The following is a 22,092-nucleotide window of genomic DNA, read 5'->3' on the forward strand; positions in this document are numbered from 1 at the left end:
TGTCAATAGCTTACTTAGGTCCGTGTGATTCTTACCCGATATTTCTCGTAAGACTGCTTGGTGAACCTTTGAGTCTCACTCACATGGGTGTTTTACTCTCCGTCCACGGCGATCAGAACTAGACTAACCAGATAGCCAGATATTGTTTGTCCGGTAAGAGATCTTAAAGACAGTGTAGCATTACAGGTAACTTGTGCAGACGCATAAAAACTATTCGAAAGAAGCGCTCACACGTAAATAGCAGAACTGATGGCAACGTGCTAAGTTCCGCAAGTCTACAACGTCAATCAAAGTCGGTGTGACCAGCCCCCTTTTCCTCCAGGCCAGCAGGTTGTAAAGTCATTAATGCATTAAGGTTTCTTCTCATTAGACCTCTTAACGCGAGTCTTTTTAAGCTGTGGTTGAGGTTGGGGGTGAGGTGTTCGTGTTCTTAAATGAACCATGTACTGTCTTTGGAGCGCAAGATTCACTGCTGTTCTTATTCACGGCGCAGCCTTGCTTCTCGGGATTTTTGCATCCAGCGCCAGCATTAAGGTAAATCGCACACTTTTAAGCTTTTTCAACGTAAGTTAACATTTTCCATGTTCGGATTGCATGATTTCCAACTGTATTTCAGCTTGCGTTGTACTTGCCTTACAATCGCGTATGTTAGCGAACGTTACAATAATTTGCCGGTTGTATTCTGAAAGCACACTGGAACTATACTCAGGAAAGCACTTTCCTCAAACTTTAAAAAGTGAAACACGTTTGCATCAGAAATTAAGTCATCCAGCTCTTTTAAAAAATGTTAGCTAGTATGTTATTAGTTTTCGTGCTTTCCCCCTTACCATTTACGCATTTCTTTTCATACCCCTTTTTGTGGTCTTCAAGCTTAAAGATCAAAGCTCAGCCGGGGTCTTAATGTTTCCCTGGAATTTTCAAAGTTGTTGAAGTGGCTGCCCATTATTAGAGAAGCTTCGTGGTCCACTGGGTTTAAACTAATGAGGCCGGAGCGACAGAGAAAGGTATTGCACAAACTGAACGGGGTCTCCACAGTTCGTCAGCCTCAACACCATCGCATGGAACGTCTTTAAATCTAGTGAAAGGCGGATATACTCACATGTATTTCTATTTTGAATGTACATTTCTGTCGAGTAAAGTTTCTTCGATGACATTATTTCACCTGTAATACTGCATAGAAATATGCTTGTATTTCCCCGTGGGTAGCTATTACATTTTTTTTTACAAACTTTTATTTGGCTTGTTCACGTCATTTTCTTTAATATGTTTGCCAAATCAGACATTGGCACCGTCTGGCAAATTCAATATCATGCATGATATTTGCAACTGAGGGTGTACGTCGGGTTTTTCTAGAGCGGCTTTTGATCCTCCACCTGATCACTGCTATGGCTTGAGAATATTATGGTGACATTACCAAGGCGTCCCAGCTCTTCCCTCCCTGTCGCCAAGTTTAACTTGCACTTTCTGGGGGGTCCGCACTTTGAATGGCTGGCGCATTAAAGTGTATTTTTTTTAAAGGGGGCTGTTGTCTGTTTAGATTCCCAAACATCCAGAGGGTATCCAGACACAAAACATATGGGCTGACAGATTCCTGTTTGGACAGGCTTCAGGTCCCTTGCTAAATGCTAAATGCGAGGGGAATAACAGTTGGATGGCTTTCATGTGTGTTTGGGTTTTCGTATAAATGCTCATTGCAAAAGACCGTTTTGTACATTAGCATGTGATAGGCTACATTTGAGCGTGTAGCATGTATTAACGTAACATAGCTACTCTAAAAAGTACGTTATTTTATCATTATCATGTGGAAGTGTGTCCTCGAAAGTATCCTACACCGTACACACACGAAACATTGCTGTTTTACTTTAGGGAAATATTGTTACATTTAAAGTGCAATTGACCTCTATTTTATATGCAACACAACAATCTACTGAAATATCCTGGATGTTCTTTTATAATCCTAGCCAGTGAGACGAGAAGTCCTTTAAAATGGCCAGGGGTTGAAGGAGGCGATTAACTTGACGTCTAGACAAGAAGAGTCGGCTTAATTCGCCCACCTTTGTTCGCCCTTTCATCTGGCTCTCATTTAAGGGGCCGTGTTCTCTCTCTCTCTCTCTCTCTCTCTCTCTCTCTCTCTCTCTCTCTCTCTCTCTCAGACACACACACCCTACGTCCCTCCCTCCTCGCGAACTCGGCTTTTTATCTTGGCTTGCCTTTGTACTTAGAAAAGACAAGAGATTCATAGCCAGTCTGGAGCTCTGTTTCGAATTTAAGCCGTAGCGTCTCTTCTTTCCTACACCACTTTTTTCAGACCCAATGCTCTCTTGTTGGGCTGGGTCGGTACTATCCCAGGGGGTCGTAACGAAACAGTTTAACCCGAAGCCTTCTTTACTCCTGTCACACGGATTAGAAAAAAAAAAAACGCTCCCCCGGGATGAAACCGTTAGCGCTCACTCCGCAACAAATGTCCCTGCCAGATGTATACAATGCGCGTTATATACTGGACCTTGAGTCGAAACTGTTGAACCATAAATTAAATTAATTATCTTTAAGATCAATGGCTGTGAATGTCCTCACGCTGCCGATGTAGTTCATATCGGTTGGTTAGTCCGGAAAACGGACATGGCAGACAAATAAATCGTGCGGAAAGGGCTGTGGTTTTTTTAGGAGTAGCAATTTTCCTATTGGAAACGCGCGAATATCACTGGGCGTGATCCTACGGGGTTTACTTCTGAAATTACTCCTGTGGAAGAGAGCACTTTTGAGCCAGCGAATGTTGCCAATTTTCAGTCCCGTTCAGCATGGCTTTACAGCAGCGTCTCTGTTTAGTTGCGGCCTTTTTTTTTTTTTTTTTTTTTTTTTTGCACAGCTGTGGTGAAGTGACACACACAGAGGAGGAGGCGTACGTCACAGCTGGAACTCCAGTGGGCATGAAAGTGGACAACCCCTCACCACACATGCACACACATACACACACACACACACACACACACACACACACACACACACACACACACACACACCCATCCGGAGTGAGGACAGGGGTGAAGAACAGTTTCTCTGTCTCTGCCAGGACAGTAGTGAGGCGGGGGCCGAGATCCAGCACCAGTCTGAGGAGGTGGCCCAGTGGTGGGGGGAGTGGAGCAGCTGGTCCACCTGCTCTCGAACCTGTGGAGGAGGGGTCCGGTCACAGGAACGTCACTGTCTACAGCAGAGGTACACCTCCTCAAACTGCACAGTACATTACATTACAGTACAGTGTTTATCTGCTTAAAACAGATGCTGCTTTCCTGGCTGACTAACTTATTTTATGCATCCAGCCATGTTAGTTTTTTTTCTTCTTACTGGAAACAAACATACTGCCATCACAAGAGGCCTTGGGTTTAGGTAAAGGCCAAAGTCAAACCAGTGCATGAGTATATTAAATGACAGAATCCTACCTGATGACTGAAAGCAACATACCTATAGCACCTCTGACAGATTTCATTTTATGGGTCTGAGCTCAGCTGGATCGACCTCACACTGAACCCTCTATTTGTTCTGGGTGTGTCATTCCTCATCAGTGGGTAGCCCATAGTTTCAGCTGAAACTGGACCTTGTTGTTTTTTCCTCCTGTCATATTTGCAGTGTAGGCTCATGCTTGAGATGGGGGAAGTTGAAAACATGTCTTGTAACATAGCTTTCTTGAACCTATTCTTTGTTTTGTTTTGCATGTTTTACAAGTGTGTAAATTGTAAATATTGCAACTATCACTCATCTGCGTATCATTTAAAACTATAGGCACTAATGTGATACTTTTTGTTTTGTTTTCTTCACATGAAAAATGAAAGAGTAAAGAGTAATCGGAAAAATGTCCACTGTCTTCTCTGTGGATCCAAATGGGTCAGAACTGGACTGATTTACAGTAATCTGTTCTCTGTTATCATTAAAATGTCAAGATGTTTCGTGTGAAGTAGAGTACACTAAAGCAATTATGTGTGCTTACATGAAATGGACTATGGGTAATGACTTAAACCTTGGTAATCATTCAAAATTGGAAAATGGGATAATAACAATTGGTAGTATCCTTCTCCACTTAGTATATTTTGGGTTGGAAAGTTGCTTAATTTTAAAATGTGTGTGTGGAAGGGGAAGATTAAAAAATAGGCATAATAAAATTTTATTATTATTATTGTTATTTGCCTGTTACTTAACTAAGATGTAGGTGCAAACTGCATTGTCCTCCCGCATAGTAAAGAGGACATTTAACCTTGAAAAATGGCTCTCAGAGCGCTTAGTGACCTGCGGAATGTCTCGTGGAATGAGCATCAATCCACTGGCAACCAGTCCACCTGACAGCCATAATTCTGGCCAAAATGACAATGTATTTATAAAACAGCTTTTAAAGCAAACAGCCCGCTGTTTCTGGAGATTACTCTGCCGATAAGTGCCGAGTTTGAGCCGCTCCAGCTGGCTCCCATTAGCACTCCCCTGTGCGAGAGGAAAAAAAAGAAAAGAAAAGAGGGTAGAAAAAAGAAAAAAGGAAGAGTCTCACATCTGGCCATCCAGGAGTTTAGCAAGAGAGCTGTGAAAAAAATGGGAGAGTCCAACATCTGCAGATTAGGTGGGAGTGCCGAGTGTGAAGCCATGGTTCCCGACAACGCTACGCTTTAGGTTCCAGACAACCAATAGATCAGGAAGCAGTTATGGCCTTCCCTCTTGTCTTGTGTTGAACTGAATGGTATTGGTGGTTCATGCTTGGATGCTAAAATGTTTTGGCAATATGTTCTTGTTTGTTCATTATTTCCCCAAGGCTTATTGCAACACAAAATGTCAACACCTCCATCTGTGTTGGATCCTCAAAGCAGTACCAGCTGTGTCCAAACCAGGTATTTGCTGATGAAAACCCATTGACTGTTTGTGTGAAATAAGCTAGATCACCATACAATGGGATACACTATGTTGAATACAATTAAAAATGCCAACGCATACAGGGGTAAGATGGAAGCCCCCATGCACCAGAGCTTTGGAACACTGTCCTGTTGGGTCTGTCAAAATCAATATCTATAATACAGTCTCTATATCCCCTCTTGTCTAGCCATGCCCAAGCAACCGGATTAGCTTTAAACAGCAGCAGTGTTCTTCCTTCAATGCGAAAGCCTTCGGCCGCCGGCACTATGTGTGGGTACCCCTCTATCCGGGTAAGTCCCGCCACAGGAAATGAGTCCGTCTGTTACAGATACTCCATTAGATCTGGCTGTGTGTTTTGGGTAGTTATGGAGCTTTTAGGAGTCATGGATCTCTGATGTGATTCTTGGATAGATGCACTGAGGATAATTCTGCTATCCATACCAAGGAGGAGTGAGCAATGCTTATTCTTGTACTTACATAAAGGTTACTCATCTCCTCTCTGTAGTTTGTCCCTCCTTTGCCACTATTTCAGCAACTTCTACCTTCTTCATTTTAATTGTGTCCTTTGCTTTACTGTGTACAAACTGGGGCTATGGCAGATGTCCTGAGCAGACAAATTTGTAATCCTAAAATGTCCAGTTGGGTATTTTGGTGGTTCGTGTAGTGAATGTTGAGATGGTGGCAAACATTACCAGTATTGCAATTGTATCGGTCAAAAGACAACATTTAAATAAAGTGAAAAGCTACATTTTTAAGTTAAAGGTAAAGAAGATCAGATACCACAATCTGTGGGGTGACTGTGACTGTTGACCTGTCTGTGGGTCCCCTGTGTGGTTGGGCAGTCTGTTCTCTGCTATGGCACTTTCTGCACTGTGATCCTGCCTGTTTGTGACCCTCTCTTTTTTCCCTTGGAATGAAGCATGAGGAAGGCAGACTGTTTGTTCTCTATTTTGTGGAAATAAACATAAAAAATGGGAATTATTTAGCTCCACCCGATGACCATAGATTTAGCTCTATATGGAACAGCAAATTAGAAGTATGTTAGTGAGCTACCACCTCTCCAGGTAGTCTGTGCAGTAGTTCTGAACCTGTGATGTCATTTTCTGTTCAGATGATTACACCAGCATTTCCAATAAACCATGTGACCTCCAGTGCACCACCACGACAGGGGAGAGGCAGCTCCTGGTGCCAGCCCAGGATGGTACATACTGTCGGGATGGAATCTACCAGGGTGTCTGCATCGAGGGCCATTGCCAGGTCTAATTCATGTTTAAAATTTTAACTAGGGCGTTAGGGAAGCCATGAGCACAAAGTGAAAGTATTCACGTACAATTATTCATCCATATCTCAAGTTTAAATCCTGGTAGAAAATCAATTTATCTGAAGATTTCTTTCTACTGAAGCCAGAAAAAATGTCACAACCCATTCTTACAGTCTTGTTTGTTATGGTAGTACATCACCATTTTTTTCATATGTCTTAGCTTTCATTTTAGATTTCATTTTAGATTATAATTTTTTTTGGTGTTTCAGGCTTTGATTAAGAAGTTTATGTTGTTAGACCAGTGGTCCTCAACACAAAGTCATAGGGTCTGTTGGTTTTCATTGCTGCTCGATTATACCATTCTGCTTACCTGGTTTCTGGCTTGAATTGGATGCTATGGTAGAAACAAACTGCAGTTGTGGACCCCTGTGTTTTAGCTGTGTGCTGCTCATCCATGTATGATTTTTGTTCTTTTGTGTTGAATGATTTTTAGTGGCTACATGCTAACAATGCTTTCCCCTTCCTCCACTCCTCCTGTGGGTGGGGCTACAGATGGTGGGGTGTGATGGGAAGCTGTACTCCAATAAAATGGTAGATAAGTGCGGGGTGTGTGGTGGAAACGGCGGCTCCTGTTACCGCATCTCCGGATCTTACCGAAAAGGAATCACACAGTTAGGTATACCTTACACTGGCACCAAGAGGTTGTAAACCCTCCATTTGCTACTCTCAAATGCTGTTGAAACAGATATAAACTTTGTATAATGTCAAACCGAGTGTTTGTCATGATGTGCGGAAATGTAACAATTCAATCCATTCAGTGTTTATGCTGAATATATCATTTATAGTAGTGTGATAGTGTAAATATACTGTAATAGTACTGGAATGTTGCCAGTGATTGCTCTCTGGAAACTTGCCTATAGTTTACCTAAATAAACAATGCAAAAATCAGATTTATATATTGGCAGCAAGAGATTGTGAAGCTACCAATGGCTTGTTTCTAAGGGCTTATTCATCTCAATATTCTTTAGGCTATCTGTTGATAACCAACATTCCGGTTGGAGCTACTGACATCCAGATTATTGAGCGCCGGAAGACTGAAAATATTCTGGGTAAGTGACTGGTGAAGATTTCTCTCAGACTGACATACCCAGTTTCTGTTTGCTTAAAATTTGTCTCCTCCCACAGCTCTTTCAGATGAAGCTGGGCACTTCTTTTTCAATGGAAACACTGTCATCGACAACCCAAGGAACTTCCGTGTGGCAGGAACAGTGTTCAAGTACAGGAGACCAGCTAACCTCATCTCCGATGGCTTTGAATACATCATTGCACAGGGACCCACCAACCAAGGCCTGAACGTCATGGTAGGTATTTCGGTATGTAAATTATGGAACCATTAGCAGTGGAAGTGTTTATCTGAACCTGCATTTTTAAGCACTTTGCTATAGGATTTGGGAAATTTGCTGAAGGCCAGGTCTGGAGACCCTTCTTAAGTGTCTGTTATTCTTCTGTTCTTCCCCAAGTACTACAACTTGAATGGGAAGATGCCCCACATCACATACGAATACACAGTGCCCCGATCTCCCGAGCCCAGAACAGCGTCCCCTCTGGCAGCCGCCCCTGAGGCGATACGGAAGAGCATCCTGGTGGCCATGCCACAACAGGGCATGGACCATGGCTTGAATGACACTTCGATAGAGCTCTTCTACAAGGACAATGAGATTGACGGAGTTGAGGGGCGAGGACCTGGGAACCGCACGGTCCCTGTGGTGACTGACAAAAGCTCTCCAGCTGTGGACCTGGACTCTGCCGAGCACCTGGTGTGGGAGCTGCAGACCCCGCTAAACCTCTCCAACCTGCCGGGGGTTCTGCTTTTCCGGCCTGTCAACAAGGTCTTCCGGAACAATGTGGAGCACAAACTGGATGACCACGAGGGACTGACCGAATTTGGTGAGTCCCTGTTTCAGAGGATGGTCCAGGCCAAGGCCTGGTTTGAGCTCTGCTGGGTGCCTGTTGATCCATTGGCTCCATCTGTTGAAGTGAGTCATTACTGCCAATTCAAATATTAATGCTTTGACACAAACGCCATTTGGAGTTCTACTCTTATCTTTGGCCAGTATGGATACACTGAGATTACAAGCACACATTGGCTGCATTTCATTTCACCAAAATTGTTATTCTAAGTGTAGAATGCTGCTGACTAAGGTGCCTTAATTTGGCAGTTTGGTAACCAGTATTACTTGAGGCAGGGACAGTATGTCAACTATTAGTTTTGTCTAAAACATTTTTTTATTGTAATACTCATTCAGTAATAGGTTGGATTTTTCATTAGTCATAATGCTTTTCACTAAAATATAATTTCCAATAACATAACTAGAACAGAGGGCTTATTAACATACCTTAGTCAACAAACTGCTCTTGTGCACCATGTGCAAAAATGTAATGGTGTAGACACTGCTACCTGCATAGGCTGTTCCATTTGTGGGAGATTACCTTTGGGTGTAATGTCTGTTGGGCGTTGGGACTCAAACAAGGGTGTGCCTTCTCTCCTCTTATGTTTGTGGTATTCATGGACAGGATGTCATGGTGCAGCCGAGGTCTCCGGTATGTCTGGTTTGGGGGCATAATAGTGGCATCTCTGCTGCTTGAGAATGACGTCATCCTTTAGGTCCCATCCCACTGTGGCCAAATGGATGACATCATCCACAAACAGCAGAGATGCCACTCCTATGGCCCCAAACCAGACACACTGCAGACCTCAGCTGGTCAGTGGTGGATGGGATCTCATCCAATAATTGGGTTCCTCCTTGACAGATGGACAGTTTTTCTCACCAAAACTTTTTCTTTTCTTTGAGGGTTCATCCCACACAGGAGTTTATTTTTACCACAGTTGCTTGCTTTTTTGGGAGGCCAAGTTTCCTTCTGTATGTCCACTGTAAAGTGTCTCTGTAAAAAAACACTATACAAATAAAATTGAATTGTGAGACTGACCTCCCATTAGGTGCAGTGGCTGCTGTAACGTGGGGCATTGCGTCAGGCTGTGGTAGAGAAGAGGGAGCAAAGCCATAAGGCAAAGCTCTCAATGTATCTTTCCACAACAGTGGTCACAAGCTTTAGGTAGTGAGATTTTGAATACAAGTGGCTGAAAAGGGTTTTTTCTGCTGGGTGGTGGGGCCTTCTCTCCATAATGGAGAGAGGAACTCAGCTATCCAAGAGGACCTCATAGTAGAGCTGCTGCTCTTTAGCATTGAGAGGAGCCAGTTGAGGTGGTTTGGACATCTGGCAAGGATGCCCCATGGGTGCCTCCTTTGGATGTGTATCAGGCATGTCCACCTTGGTGGAGACCCTCAGGTAGAACCAGGATGCACTGGAGGGAGTTCCAGCTGTCCTGAGAATGCTCAGGGATCCACCAGGAGGAGTTTCTGGGGAGAGGGACTTCTGGGCTGCAGCAAGATCACTATTCATTTACAAGATATGATGACAAATAATTTTCAAAAAGACCACTTAAAAAATGAGATGGAAGTGAACATTGCATTTGTCTTACTCCAAAGATGACAAACAGAACAGTTGCTCAAACACTGGCAATTTTAGCTGACTTGCAAGATAGTGGATCAAATGATCATTTATTACCTGGCTAATGCTGCTAGAGCTTTCTAATTTCTTTGATGATAAATTTCCCTTTTAAAGCATTTAGAAATGTTATTTTTTTCTGCCAATTCATAAACAGTCCACCCTTGTTTTTAATCAGGCACGGATTCAAACTTGATTGACGGGCATGGTGCAGCCAACCAGAACACCTCCCACCATGGAAGACCCCTCCTCCGGAGTATGTTCCTGGGACTCCTGTCCAAACAGGCGGGTCTGAGGCGGGCCTGTAAGAACAGCTCCACCCTCGATGTGCTCTGTCCTGACCAAGAGAGTCCTGAGGCTCAGCGAAACTCCAGCACCTCACTGGACAACAGTGTCTCCCTAGAGGTCTACCCAGGAAGCCTGATTGCTGACCTCCGCCTAGGCCCAGAGGATGATGCCCCCTATGGGGTTCTGACAGAGATGGAGCACCCTTCCAACAGCTCCACCCATCAACGAACTAACCTGCTCCGCCTGCATCAGGTGGAGCCTGTACAGGCCCCCAATACAGAGAGGTGAGCTGCCTCAGGGGACAAGGCACTGTGTGACATATTTGTTTGAGATTATATGCAGTCTTTATGTTGTTTATATCAAATAGAAATGTGCAATTCCAGACACAATTCAGGAAATTAACTATTATGTATTGTGCCAGAGTTAGCTATAAGTTCATTTACTTCCTATGTACCCCCCCAAAAAAAAACAGTTAGCATGCTGGTATCTTGATTTATGCCAAAATGTATGGTATGCAGGCCCATTTGTTAAAACGTCCATAATTCATCACAAGTAGTGTACATCAGGGGTTCCCAAACTGCGCTCAGGGACCTTCAGAAAAATATGAAATACATTTTTGTTTTATGTGTATTTTGTTACTGGTTTTCGAAAATACATATTTTAGGCTTTCAGAAATATAAATCTTCCCATTTACACATTCCTGGTAACATTATGATCATTGTAATTCATTATATGTGACCGGTATTTATACAAGATTCAGTATGTGCTCAGCAGAGTATTTGAGGTCCCTTTTTAGATGTGCGTCCATATACAAGCGAGCTATTTAGTCAGCACATTGTAGCTTCAAAAGGGTGCTAGATTAAAGTGACAGACTTTTTTGTGTATCACCATTGTACTGAAATAGTGGCCCTCAGCCAAACTGTGATAGTTTTAGGAGGCTTTGAACTTAAACTTGAACTTTTTCTAACACCTGGTGTCTGTAACATTTTGAATGAACTTCTTCATTGACCCAATGGTGAGGAAGCATGTGATGTTCTTTGTCCCTCCCCTCCCCCATCTCCCCCTCTCCACAGCAACGAATTTGAGGTGGGATCGCTCGATCACGACATCAGCCTGGCTGACATGTACAGATGGAAGGTATCTGCGTTTGCACCCTGCAGTTCAACTTGTACCACAGGTGCAGCTATGAGCCACACCCACGCCCTGCTGTCTGCGTCCTCTCCAGCCTTAGCAACTTGCACGTGTTTTCAGAGCATGATGTCATAGCGCATCTTCTCCAAGGGTTATAATCATAGCTCTCTCTCTCTTTTTCTCTCTCTCTCTTTCTCTACCTCTCATGCTTTTTGTGAGATATTTTGGGGGATTTTAGTTCGATGGTATGGCATAACTGCTGAATAAGGATCAACAATGTGCTCTACCAATCAATTTTGAAGCTTGAGCTAGTGAATTGATGACCAAATAAAGACTGGAATGTAATGTAAATAACACCCATCTCTCTGTAGAGGTAGACAGAACCATGCACTGAGTGTATGTCCCTTGAAGATCTTCAAAATTCCCCAAATGTGAGTTATTTACATTTTATTCCAGTCTTGTATGGTCTAACTGCTGAAAGCCTTTCTAAAAAATAGTCACTTCTGGAACTGTTTACTGTTAGTATGCAGTACAGTATTGCCGTAAGATGAAAACAAGTGCCTCTGTACTCCAGCGCATTGGATTGTAAATAAAACAATGACTGAGGTTAAAGTGCAGCCTGTCAGCTATAATTTGAGGGTAATTGCATCCAGATTGTGTGATCTTTGTAGACATTACAGCCCTTTTTATACATAGTCCCTCATTGTGTTCATATGCCAGCAACCTATATAATACCTCTAGTGAAAGAGTTCAGGTAACTGCATTCCTGACTTTCATGGAGTTTGATAGACTGATGTAGTGTGAGTATTTATTTTGAATAATTGTAAGATTCCCTGTTATCTGAGTTGAAGTTCTTAAATGGTGAAACATGTTTCCTCCAGGAATAAGCACGTCCTATGCCATGTGTATTCGCTATGATGGGTCTGAGGTGGATGAGAGCTACTGTGATGCTTTGACAAGGCCAGAACCAACACATGAGTTCTGTACCGGGAAAGAGTGTCCACCAAGGTCAGACAAACCGTGTATACTTCTAAATTAGAGTGTTGGCTTTCTCATATCTCGCCCAGGACTAAAAGTCAATTTCAATCAATCAACTAATCAATTTAGGGCTAATTTCACTGTTCGAAATCTTGCCAGAGATTTTAAAGATTGAGATATTTTTTGCTTTACTATATTAAAAATGTAAATATGGAGATATTGCATAACGTTGCCTTTCATCAGAAGAAGAAATGTAAAATAACTGCGGTGTTCTTGTGCTACAGGTGGGAGACCAGCAGGTGGAGTGAGTGTTCTCGGACATGTGGTGAGGGCTACCAGTTCCGCACTGTGCGCTGCTGGAAAATGATGGCTCCTGGGTTTGACAGCTCTGTGTATGATGAGCTTTGCCAGGCCAGCGAGCTTCAGAAGCCAATGGCTCGCAAGGCCTGCAAGAACAAGGGCTGCGGCCCGCAATGGGAGATCTCTGATTGGTCAGAGGTACGAGCACATACTGTATTTTGGTCAATGTGATTCACCTCAGATTCCCCTGACATCATAATTCAACCATATGACCACCTGTGTTCTCCCTCCCTTACCAAATAGATGAAGTACCCTCCCTTTCACTTGTTTTCATACTGTATGCACATTTGCAGAATAGCGGTTCAAGAATCTGTTTATCCCTATAGAACCAGCTGGGCTTTAATCTGTGGCACTGAAATGTAACCACTCAATGGAAGTTTAGCAATACTCCTGAAACTTATTTTCCTTTTCTTTATTTAAAGTATTTAAAGTAAGCCTGACTTAGCCAATGAGTATTGCTGGGGGGTGGGGTTTGTTGCCATAGAGACACATGCCTTTGTCTTCCCAGTGCTCTGCCAGGTGTGGAGAGCGGGGCCTCCAGAGCCGGGAGGTGCGCTGCTCCATGGAAACGCGTCTATGCAACGACTCGGTCCGCCCGCTGAGCGAGAAGGAGTGTGAGGGACCGCCTTGTGACCGCAGGTGGACTGTGTCAGACTGGGGACCTGTGAGTTTCTTTAAAGCAAATCCCTGAAGGCGTGGACAGAAATACACTTACAATGGGGTTCTTCTGAGAGTAGAGAAATGGAATGTGTTTGGTTGGAGCTGTGAAACAAACCTGTCCAGCAAGGGCCTTTTAATACAGTAAGTAATTTCTTCAAAAACTATTTTTTTTATTAGAAAGAAAACTGGGTGCTCTTGTAAAGAATATAAAAAGTAACAAAAAGTAACATTGGTGCTCTTGGAACACCATCTCAGTTTTGTTTCACCTTTTTTTTTACACTTATATTTCACCACATCCTTTCCCATTTGTCTTCCCGTTTATCAGCACTCATTTCCACCCTCTATCATTGATTCTGGGGAGTGTAGACAAGCATGCTGTGTCCTCCAAAGGACCACTTCTTATTATTCTGCAGTTCACATATCAGGCTTACACAAGCATACACTGGAGAAAGACATTTCAACTGCAGCTTATCAGGGAGACTTGTGGGCACCCATTGACCAGTGGGGGTTCCTTGTGTGAAATCAGGCACTATTATTCCCACTGCCTGAAATGGTATTGGCAAGGCCTGGACTTGAAACTAGGCCATGGGGCCCATAAAATAGAACAAGAGAAAGCTATATTATCCCCAATAACATAAAATACATGTGACAGTAACTAAATTATATAGAGTTCATAGGTGCAGTCTTAATCATGTGTATTTATCCATTGAATGTGTTTGTTTTGGAATGGGAACAGAGAGGACCCCCTTAACCCTGAAAATACGAAGCCCCTCATACACACATACATGCATACACATACAGTAAATACACTACAGCACGCAGTGGAATTGATTCACCATCTGTCCTCCTAAAGTGCTCAGGACCCTGTGGTACTGGCCGGATGACACGCTACGTGGTGTGCAAGAACAGTGACGGGAACGTCATATCAGACGGACAGTGCGACCTGGACCTGAAGCCGCTGGCCGTGTACCCCTGCGGGGACAAGAACTGCCCCGCCCACTGGGTGGAGCAAGAGTGGGAGCAGGTATGCTGGATGGAAAGGGGGCAGAGTTACAGTTGACGGGTTGTTGTTGGGTTAATAATTATGTTGGATATTTTGCTGACACTTTTATCCAAATAGACTTACAGTTGATTAAGTCTGTTTGGACCCCTTTCACACCGGGGACCGGGGTTCGATTCTCGGTCCTGCCAAAAGCCAAGTTTGGCCGGCTCACCTGGGGCAGCAATAATTGGCTCGCTGCTCCAGAGGGAGGGACTTGGCAGGGTTATTAGATCGCCGCACAATAAGCACCTCGGGCGCCTCGGAATCACGGCAACGGGCACGAGACGAGACGGCTTGAAGAAGGCGTGTCGCTCTCATTCAGGCCGCCGAGGGACGGGGTACGGCCGGTACATCTAATATGACTACCTCCAATTGAATCAGACGAGGTACAATTGGCTACCAAATTGGGAGAAAAAGGGAAAAATCTAAAAAAAAAAAAAAAAAAGTCTGTTTGGACCCCTGGAGCAATGTGGGGTTAAGGGCCTTTTCAGGTCCCAGGCCCAAGCAGCTTAGCTACTAGGCCATAGGCTGCCCTATTCTGCCTATTCCAGCATTTACTGTTATGTATTTTTTGTACCCATTACCCTACTTGTGATGGTCCATAACCATCTATGTCTTCTGAATTGTTTCTTTGGCTTTTCCCATGCTGATGGTTGACAAAGGGGTTTTGCATGCTTGTTTCCTAAATTCTTTATAATCTAGTGAAGCAGGAAATTATGGAATGACACAACCCCATTTCTTCAGACTGAGATTAACTAAAGTAAAGTAAAATTGTGTTACCAATTTGTCACTTTGTTTGATTTTCTTTACAATAAATGTTCGGGGTGCCAATCATTTTAGAACCTGTGGTTTTAAGAAAAAAAACAACCAAAAAAAAATCTACTGAACAAATGTACTGAAATAAAAGTATATCGTTTTCCTGTATGTTCGAACATAAAGTATAGAAAATGATTGATGCTGTTTATTATATGCAGCCTTTTCTTTCAATTTTTATTAAGGGTGTCAATAATTCTGGAGCCCACTGTACAGTTCTGTTGCTCTTTTTTGAAGCTGAAATTTCCTATTTCGATGCGCTTTCATTTGATTTTAATGAAAGGGCATGGCCAAAGAAAATACCCTTGTGATCAAGCAGCTTGTGATCAAGCAATCCTGTGACAGTGGGGGTTCTGTCCTTGGCACACCAGATTAAACTGTAATACAGCACTGGAAACTGCGGTTACGAGTGGGTAGAAAGGATGGAAGAAGGAGCTGATCTTCTTGTTGTCACAGAGAACCTCTTGGAGAACTTCTTGGCTTTGCTTTCACCTGTGGTGACCAGATCCAGTTGTGCTTAAATGAATGAATTTCAGAAACATTAGGAAGTTGCAGGTTTAACTTTTTCATCGGTGATGTGTCTTCACCAAGGATGAGTGAACTTTTATATGTGTGTTGTGTGTGTGTCTGTGTGTGTTGCAGTGCAACGCTACCTGTGGGCGGGGGGTGAAGGTGCGGCAGGTGGTGTGTGCGGGGCTGGAGAACGGGCTTTTTAAGGAGTTCCCGGAGCAGAGCTGTGATGCAGCTCAGAGGCCAGAGGAGAGTGCACCCTGCTTCGAGAGGCCATGCTCAAAATGGTTCACCACATCCTGGTCCCAGGTATCTGCTCAGCATATCCTCTGTTCATCAGCTCACCAGCCAGTAACCGCAGTACACGCTCGGTGCTCTTCGTATTGGTAGTTGATCAGTTGCATACAGGCATTTGTGTTGTAATTGGGTGCCTTGCTGAAAAAAGCAGCTCACACTAGCTTTTGAAACAGCTGGTAGCTGGTTGACCAGTTCAGACCAGCTTCCAGCTCAACATGGTTTAGCTGGTTGACCAGTCCAGACCAGCCCCCAGCTCAACATGGTTTGACCAGCTCAAGCTGTGTTTTGAAACAGCTGGTAGCTGGTTATGGGTCTGGGCTGGGTATGGGGTATGAGCTGGACAAGCGACCAGCACTAGTTGGTTGACCAGCTCATACACAACTAGACCTGTGTTGGCCAGCTTGACCAGGGGGGGCTGGCTCTATGTTGTTTTTTAGATAGTTGAATGCTTGAGTTACACCTGAGACATGTCGGCAATAGGAATCTGAAGGCATTTATGTCGGTATGTGTGTGCGTGCAGTTTCAGGTGTCACTGTTTGTGTCTGATCACGTGCACTTCTGCACGCTAATGTATGTATGTGTTTGGTTGCGTGTGTACCTATCTGTGTATGTGTGGGGAGTGCATCCATGTATGTACTATATCTGTACCTTTTCTCCCTGCTGCAGTGCAGTAAGACATGCGGCTCAGGGGTCAAAGTTCGTGAGGTGAAGTGTTACCAGGGCGCGGAGCTGGGACACAGCTGTGATTCGGCACTCAAACCCGAGGCCCGGCAAACGTGCGAGGTGCAGCCATGCCCCACTGAGTCCCCAGGTATGATACGCACTTCAGCAATACAATCTCATGAAACAAACTCACAACGTCAGTGACCTTTATCCTGCTAGTTAACTGTATGCAACCCAACGGGTACAAAATGATAGTTGATAATCATTGATAATGATAATGAAAAAATGCATTTTGAATAGAATTCAGAAAGGTAATTGTCTGGGAGTCAATTGAATAAGGGGTATTTTGATATATTTGGTATATTTGCCCAGAATTAGCACGAGCACATTTCACCTTTTCATGCTTATTGTATGGTACATTCTTAACCTTTTCATAACTGGTGCAAAAAGTGAGAATTAAACAGAATGACATTTTCCACTGTATAAGAAAATATGCATCTCAGCCTCTGTAACTGCATGTTCATCTCGGTCCTTGAGTTTCTGAGGGAGTGGCAGATAATAATAATAATAATAATAATAATAATAATAGTGTTTGTTTACATAGTTTACAACAACCCAGATGTACTTTACAATGGGGAAAACCATATGCTGACACTGTAATACAGCAGAGGTACAAAAAGAACAGTAGAAGATGAAGGGAAAAAATGAAACACCTGACAACCTTTCTAGCATTTAATTCAGTCCAGGGTATGAGTTACTGATGTCTCTCGCCCTCACAGTGGATGACCTTTGCCAGGACAAGGCCACAGCCAACTGCGCTTTGGTTCTGAAAGTGAAGCTCTGCACCCACTGGTACTACAGGAAGGCCTGCTGTCAGTCCTGCAAGAACAAGGCCCAGTAGCCACCATCGGAGGCGCCCTCTCCCTCCAGAGAGGGCGACGATAGTCCACGGAACAGGACGCACTGTTACCAGAACTCTTTTTTTTTAGATTGTAGAGTGATTGTAGGGCCAGAAACTGGCTCTCACTAAAGGTGCTATACTAGGTATCGGTCCTCAGGTAGGTTTGGCCTGGCCTGGCCTGGCTCAGCCTGGTTCGCCCTGGGTCAGTCTGAGGGGTAGCTCCCCAGACTCCACAGCAGGAGAGCCCACGGGCCAGGGCCAGGGTCACCAGTACAGATGATGATCGTTCAGCACATTTGAAACCTCCCTCCCAACACTGTAGACGTCCCTTTTCTTTATCGTTGTGTGTTACCTGTACAGACTTTTTTGTATGTTTTTTTTTTTAATTGAGTGTTTAATTGAGTTACAGAGAAACAGAAATAAAGCCAAACAGGCTACTTTTAGAAGGTTTGGCTGCTTATTTTTGCTTCTCATTGCTCTCTTGCCAAACATACGCACAGACACACACATGGACGCAGACACGCAGACATACTGTATACATGACACAGCATAATACATTTATTTTGTAATTAGTGGTCAATAATCTTGCCGTTATTTACTAGTCAATGACAAATTGTAATGAATGTTGAGTACACTGGTAATCTTTCACATACATTTTCTAAAATATTGAGTTTATTTACCGTGGTGTTTTATTTTGATATTTAATCAAATGTTTACAAAAGCATTCTTATTAACGAAGAGCAACCCTTTTCATACATAAAATGCACAACAAAGATTTCTATTATTATGTTTGTAAATCTATTGTGAGTGTCTTCAAAAATATAAATTGGTATAAAATTAACTCAATATAAATATTGATGCATGAATATAATAATAGAAAGTGGATAATTAAATCAACTGTAAAAATTGGATGAGTGGTAGTAAGGCTATGTAGCTGTAGTTGTTGTAGTTGTTGGGGAGAGACTGCCTTCTAGATGCTGTTTGCTGTTGTGGTGTGGTACACCACAATGCCGATCCCAACTCCAGCCCAGAATATCCTCAAATTTCTGAACAACTATTGCTCTGTGAAGGGGGTCAGAGACTGGAGGAAAATTTACATTAAAATGATGGAAAATGTATACTGTTAAACAGCTTGTCTATAATTTCATTTAAAAAAAACAACAATTTGGGTTTCCACAATGTCCTAGCTTTTGCTCAGCTTGCTTGCTTCAAATGGTAATGTCGCAAACATGAGGTTCCAACACATTACACACCTGCTAAAAAGTGAATCACACCTGCAAAATGATTTGTCTTAAGAGTGGATTTCTATCCTTTGCAATCTTGAATTGTGAACTAATCCTTGGATAGTTTTCATCATCACGTGTTAACAAATGCGAAATGAACTGGAGAAATTCCAGCTGAGTAAAGGTAACATTTACTTTCATTTCTATTCAGTCTTAATTTCCAAATGCAGTGAATAGAGATCTAAATAAAAAACAAATTCCTGAATTCAATGCCCTTAATGTTTCCTGCGCTTGGTACTTTCCATGTAGCATTAATCTTACTCTTATTTCAGTTTGACCTATGACTAACCACTAAACCCTGCAGAATACAGGACCTTCCTTCTGTTAACTCTGCAAGTAACTTCATGTAACTATGGCAATCAATAGCTCACCATTCTAACTGCAAGAAATCACTGTAATTATGCCACAAGCTAAGGCCACGTCTCTTGGCCTGTCGCAGGTTTAGTTTCTATTGCCATTCCTGCCTGCATTAGACAAGCTCTGAATCTGCTTGGAGTATTACTGTAAAAGTTGGATTGGATGTGTTAATGTGACCTGTAGTACCATATTTAAACATTGCAGCAGTAAGATCTGTATGTAATCAACAGATTGTATGGCATGTTTGCCTGCCTGCATTCCTGCATAACAAAATAGTTTAAGTATGCAATGAAGCAAGCACATGACAGAAGGTCACTGTCACTGTGCTAACATTTAGCATTCATTTACATACACCCCTGCTCAAAAGGTTTAATATTTTATTATCTCTGTTTGTAATCAAGAAATTCACACATGGTCAAAGAACACACTCAGAGATTTGATCAAACGGTATTTTTAAACATTTTTGTAAAACCATGCAGTTACTGCGGCACTTGTTATATGTAGTCCCCATTACGATGTTTGAAACAACAGTGATGTTTTATATTTAGTTGCATATGCTTTGCATGGCATGACTTCCTGACCTATCAAGATCATCTTATTTTAAGGTTTTACTGCAAGTGATACTAAAACTCTTTGTATTTTAATGAATCTCTATCGTAATTTGGGGGTGGAACTAGATTCAGCTGCAAATTCTGCAGATATAGTGTGGAACACATTTGTTGGCTGAATGGCTTTAAGTCATCAATGGCCCAAGGTATCAAATGAGCCTCAAACTACCACGCTGTCACTAGTTCCACAGGAAACTTAGTCAGGAGAAACAATTTTTGTAGTATCAGTCTCAGTCATTGAAATGGGGGACTGCATATAAAAAGTACTGTAATTACTACATGGTGAAAACAAAATTATGAAAAAATACCCTTTGATAAAAGCTCTCAGTCTGCTCTTTGTCTATGTGTGAATTGTTTGATTACAAACAGAATAAAATATTAAATCAAAAAAGGCAAGGTGATTCCAAACGTTTTGAGTGGGGGTGTTATCTATGGGCACGGTTCAGTTTTAAACTTTTATAAAATGTATTGTAGTGTTCATTTGTTCAATGACTCAAATCCATTGCACTCAATTTGTTTTAACACATACCTAGCAAACAATCCTGTCTTGCTTTCAGTACGCATGATTTTTAATACACTTTCATTATCAAATATGCAAACATGAGTTGATCATTTTTGCAAAGATATTAAAATGCACACATTTAGCATGCACTCTACAGTGTATGAAATAGCAATAAAAATCTAATAAGTGGGAACATTCGCCACAAAATTGAAAGAACCTTCTGTCATCTGTGCAGATCTTTTGAGAGGAAATGAATGGCTAAGTCCGAGCATGGGGCTTCCTGGGCACAAAAGCAGAATCACCATGTGGTATCGTATGCTATCTTCAGTTGAATTCACAGTGAAATCAGCAGCTTCCAGCTGTCAATTAAATGAGAAGCAACAACAAAATCTGCACCCTGTTGCTATCCATGGTCACAGGCAGAACCAAAAGGCCAACATTCAGTAACATCACAAGATGCTCTTAGGAGCATTGTGAACTAATGCTGAGATAACATGGATCATCATGTTTTGCATAAATTTGTGGAGTCCATGCCAGCTCGATTGCATGTTGCCATTGAAGCAAAAGGGGAACATACCAAATACTAAGAAATTCTGAAATGTATGTACATTTCTCTAAGATTCAACTTTTGGTTGAAGGTATGCTGATAATATCATTGCTAATTAAAATGTTTGTATTAAATGAGAAAATGGCGCAAAATATAAGCATTTTCCCTAGTGGTCTCAGACTTTCAGACCCCCCTGTATGTAAAAGTTTGGCAGGTTAAAAACACAGGTATGAGCCTGAAGTATTGTCAGGCTGTTCCTGTTTATTTTCTATTTGTCTGAGCTACGAGGCCTTGTACAAGTGTAGTCTTCACTTAATCCTCTTTTCACCCCCCAGGAAACAATGTGTGTAACCTGATTCTGACTATAAGATCATTAGTTAACAGCTGAGTGGGTCATAAACAAACGGTTCTCCTTTCAGAAACTAAATTCACATTAAACAACCACTTCACAAGAGAGATTATGATTGTAATTTCGGTGTGTGCATGAGAGAATAGCCATTTAAAAGCAATGTGATCACACAGAAATGGTATTGAAGCACCTAATTACAGAGTCGTGTAAACTGAGTTGAATTATCTGAATGAACAATAAAAAAACATGGAAAACACGCGCGTGCCCTCCTACATGAAACCCAAGCACTTCAGTTTAACAAGACGGTCTTTGCTCAAAAGCACCTTGCTCAATTCCACACCCCTTTTGATTGCCATAAGTTCCAGTCATTTCAGCCAGTTTCATCATTACGTTTTGGCTCGATACTTCTGCTGCCTCAACTGGTGCATCACCTCAAAGTAACGGTAAGTTCTAATCAATCCATATGAATTTTGCTATACATGTACTTAAATCTATAGTTGAAACTGAATATGTAGCAACAGACATCGTCCTATTCAATCAAAGGGAATACCAGTTTGACAATACATTTTTGTCTACAGTTGGTTTAACCTGTAAAATAAATACAAATGGAGGGAGTTTTAAATAAACACAAACATTTAATGGGCTTCAGAATTATTGGCACCCTTGATAGAAAATAAAGAAAACTCATTTTTAAATGTTTTTTTATGAAGTTATATAATTTTTTCCCACGGAAAAACATAGGTGTCGAATGTTTTGGCACTTACAATAACAATTATTGTAAATAAAGAAATTGGCAAAACGATTTTACTTCATTTAGTTCATCTTAGTCTAAAAGCACTATATTGTGCCATTTTCTGTTTCACTTGAATATAAAAATGATGTAACAAGTATGCATAATCCCTTTGTCATCTATCAGCATAGGAAAAGCCAAAGATCTGTCATTTCAGAAAATATGGTAATTGACTGTCTAGTAATGGGTACACAATAATACAAGAACAGTTAAAAATACCACTTAGCACTGTAAATGCAATAATAATAAAGAAAATAGGGAATGGTTGCAAACTTGCCAGGAAGAGGATGCAAGTGCA

General features: G+C 42.1%; 1 protein-coding gene across 1 annotated transcript; it reads left to right on the forward strand.

The window, feature by feature from the left end:
• The first annotated feature begins 413 nt into the window (after positions 1-413).
• si:ch211-267e7.3 (ADAMTS-like protein 2) lies at positions 414-18,711 on the forward strand. The gene is made up of 18 exons (XM_061243472.1): positions 414-534; positions 3,071-3,213; positions 4,790-4,865; positions 5,075-5,177; positions 5,999-6,144; positions 6,701-6,824; positions 7,177-7,257; positions 7,334-7,509; positions 7,669-8,095; positions 9,894-10,287; positions 11,077-11,180; positions 12,016-12,142; positions 12,397-12,610; positions 12,981-13,136; positions 13,986-14,156; positions 15,630-15,806; positions 16,461-16,605; positions 17,237-18,711. The coding sequence occupies exons 1-18, from the start codon at positions 442-444 to the stop codon at positions 17,356-17,358; spliced, it is 2,979 nt and encodes a 992-aa protein (XP_061099456.1). The 5' UTR covers positions 414-441; the 3' UTR covers positions 17,359-18,711.
• The last annotated feature ends 3,381 nt before the right edge of the window (positions 18,712-22,092 follow it).

Source organism: Conger conger, chromosome 5 (genome assembly GCF_963514075.1).
Source record: "Conger conger chromosome 5, fConCon1.1, whole genome shotgun sequence".
Classification (NCBI taxonomy): domain Eukaryota; kingdom Metazoa; phylum Chordata; class Actinopteri; order Anguilliformes; family Congridae; genus Conger; species Conger conger.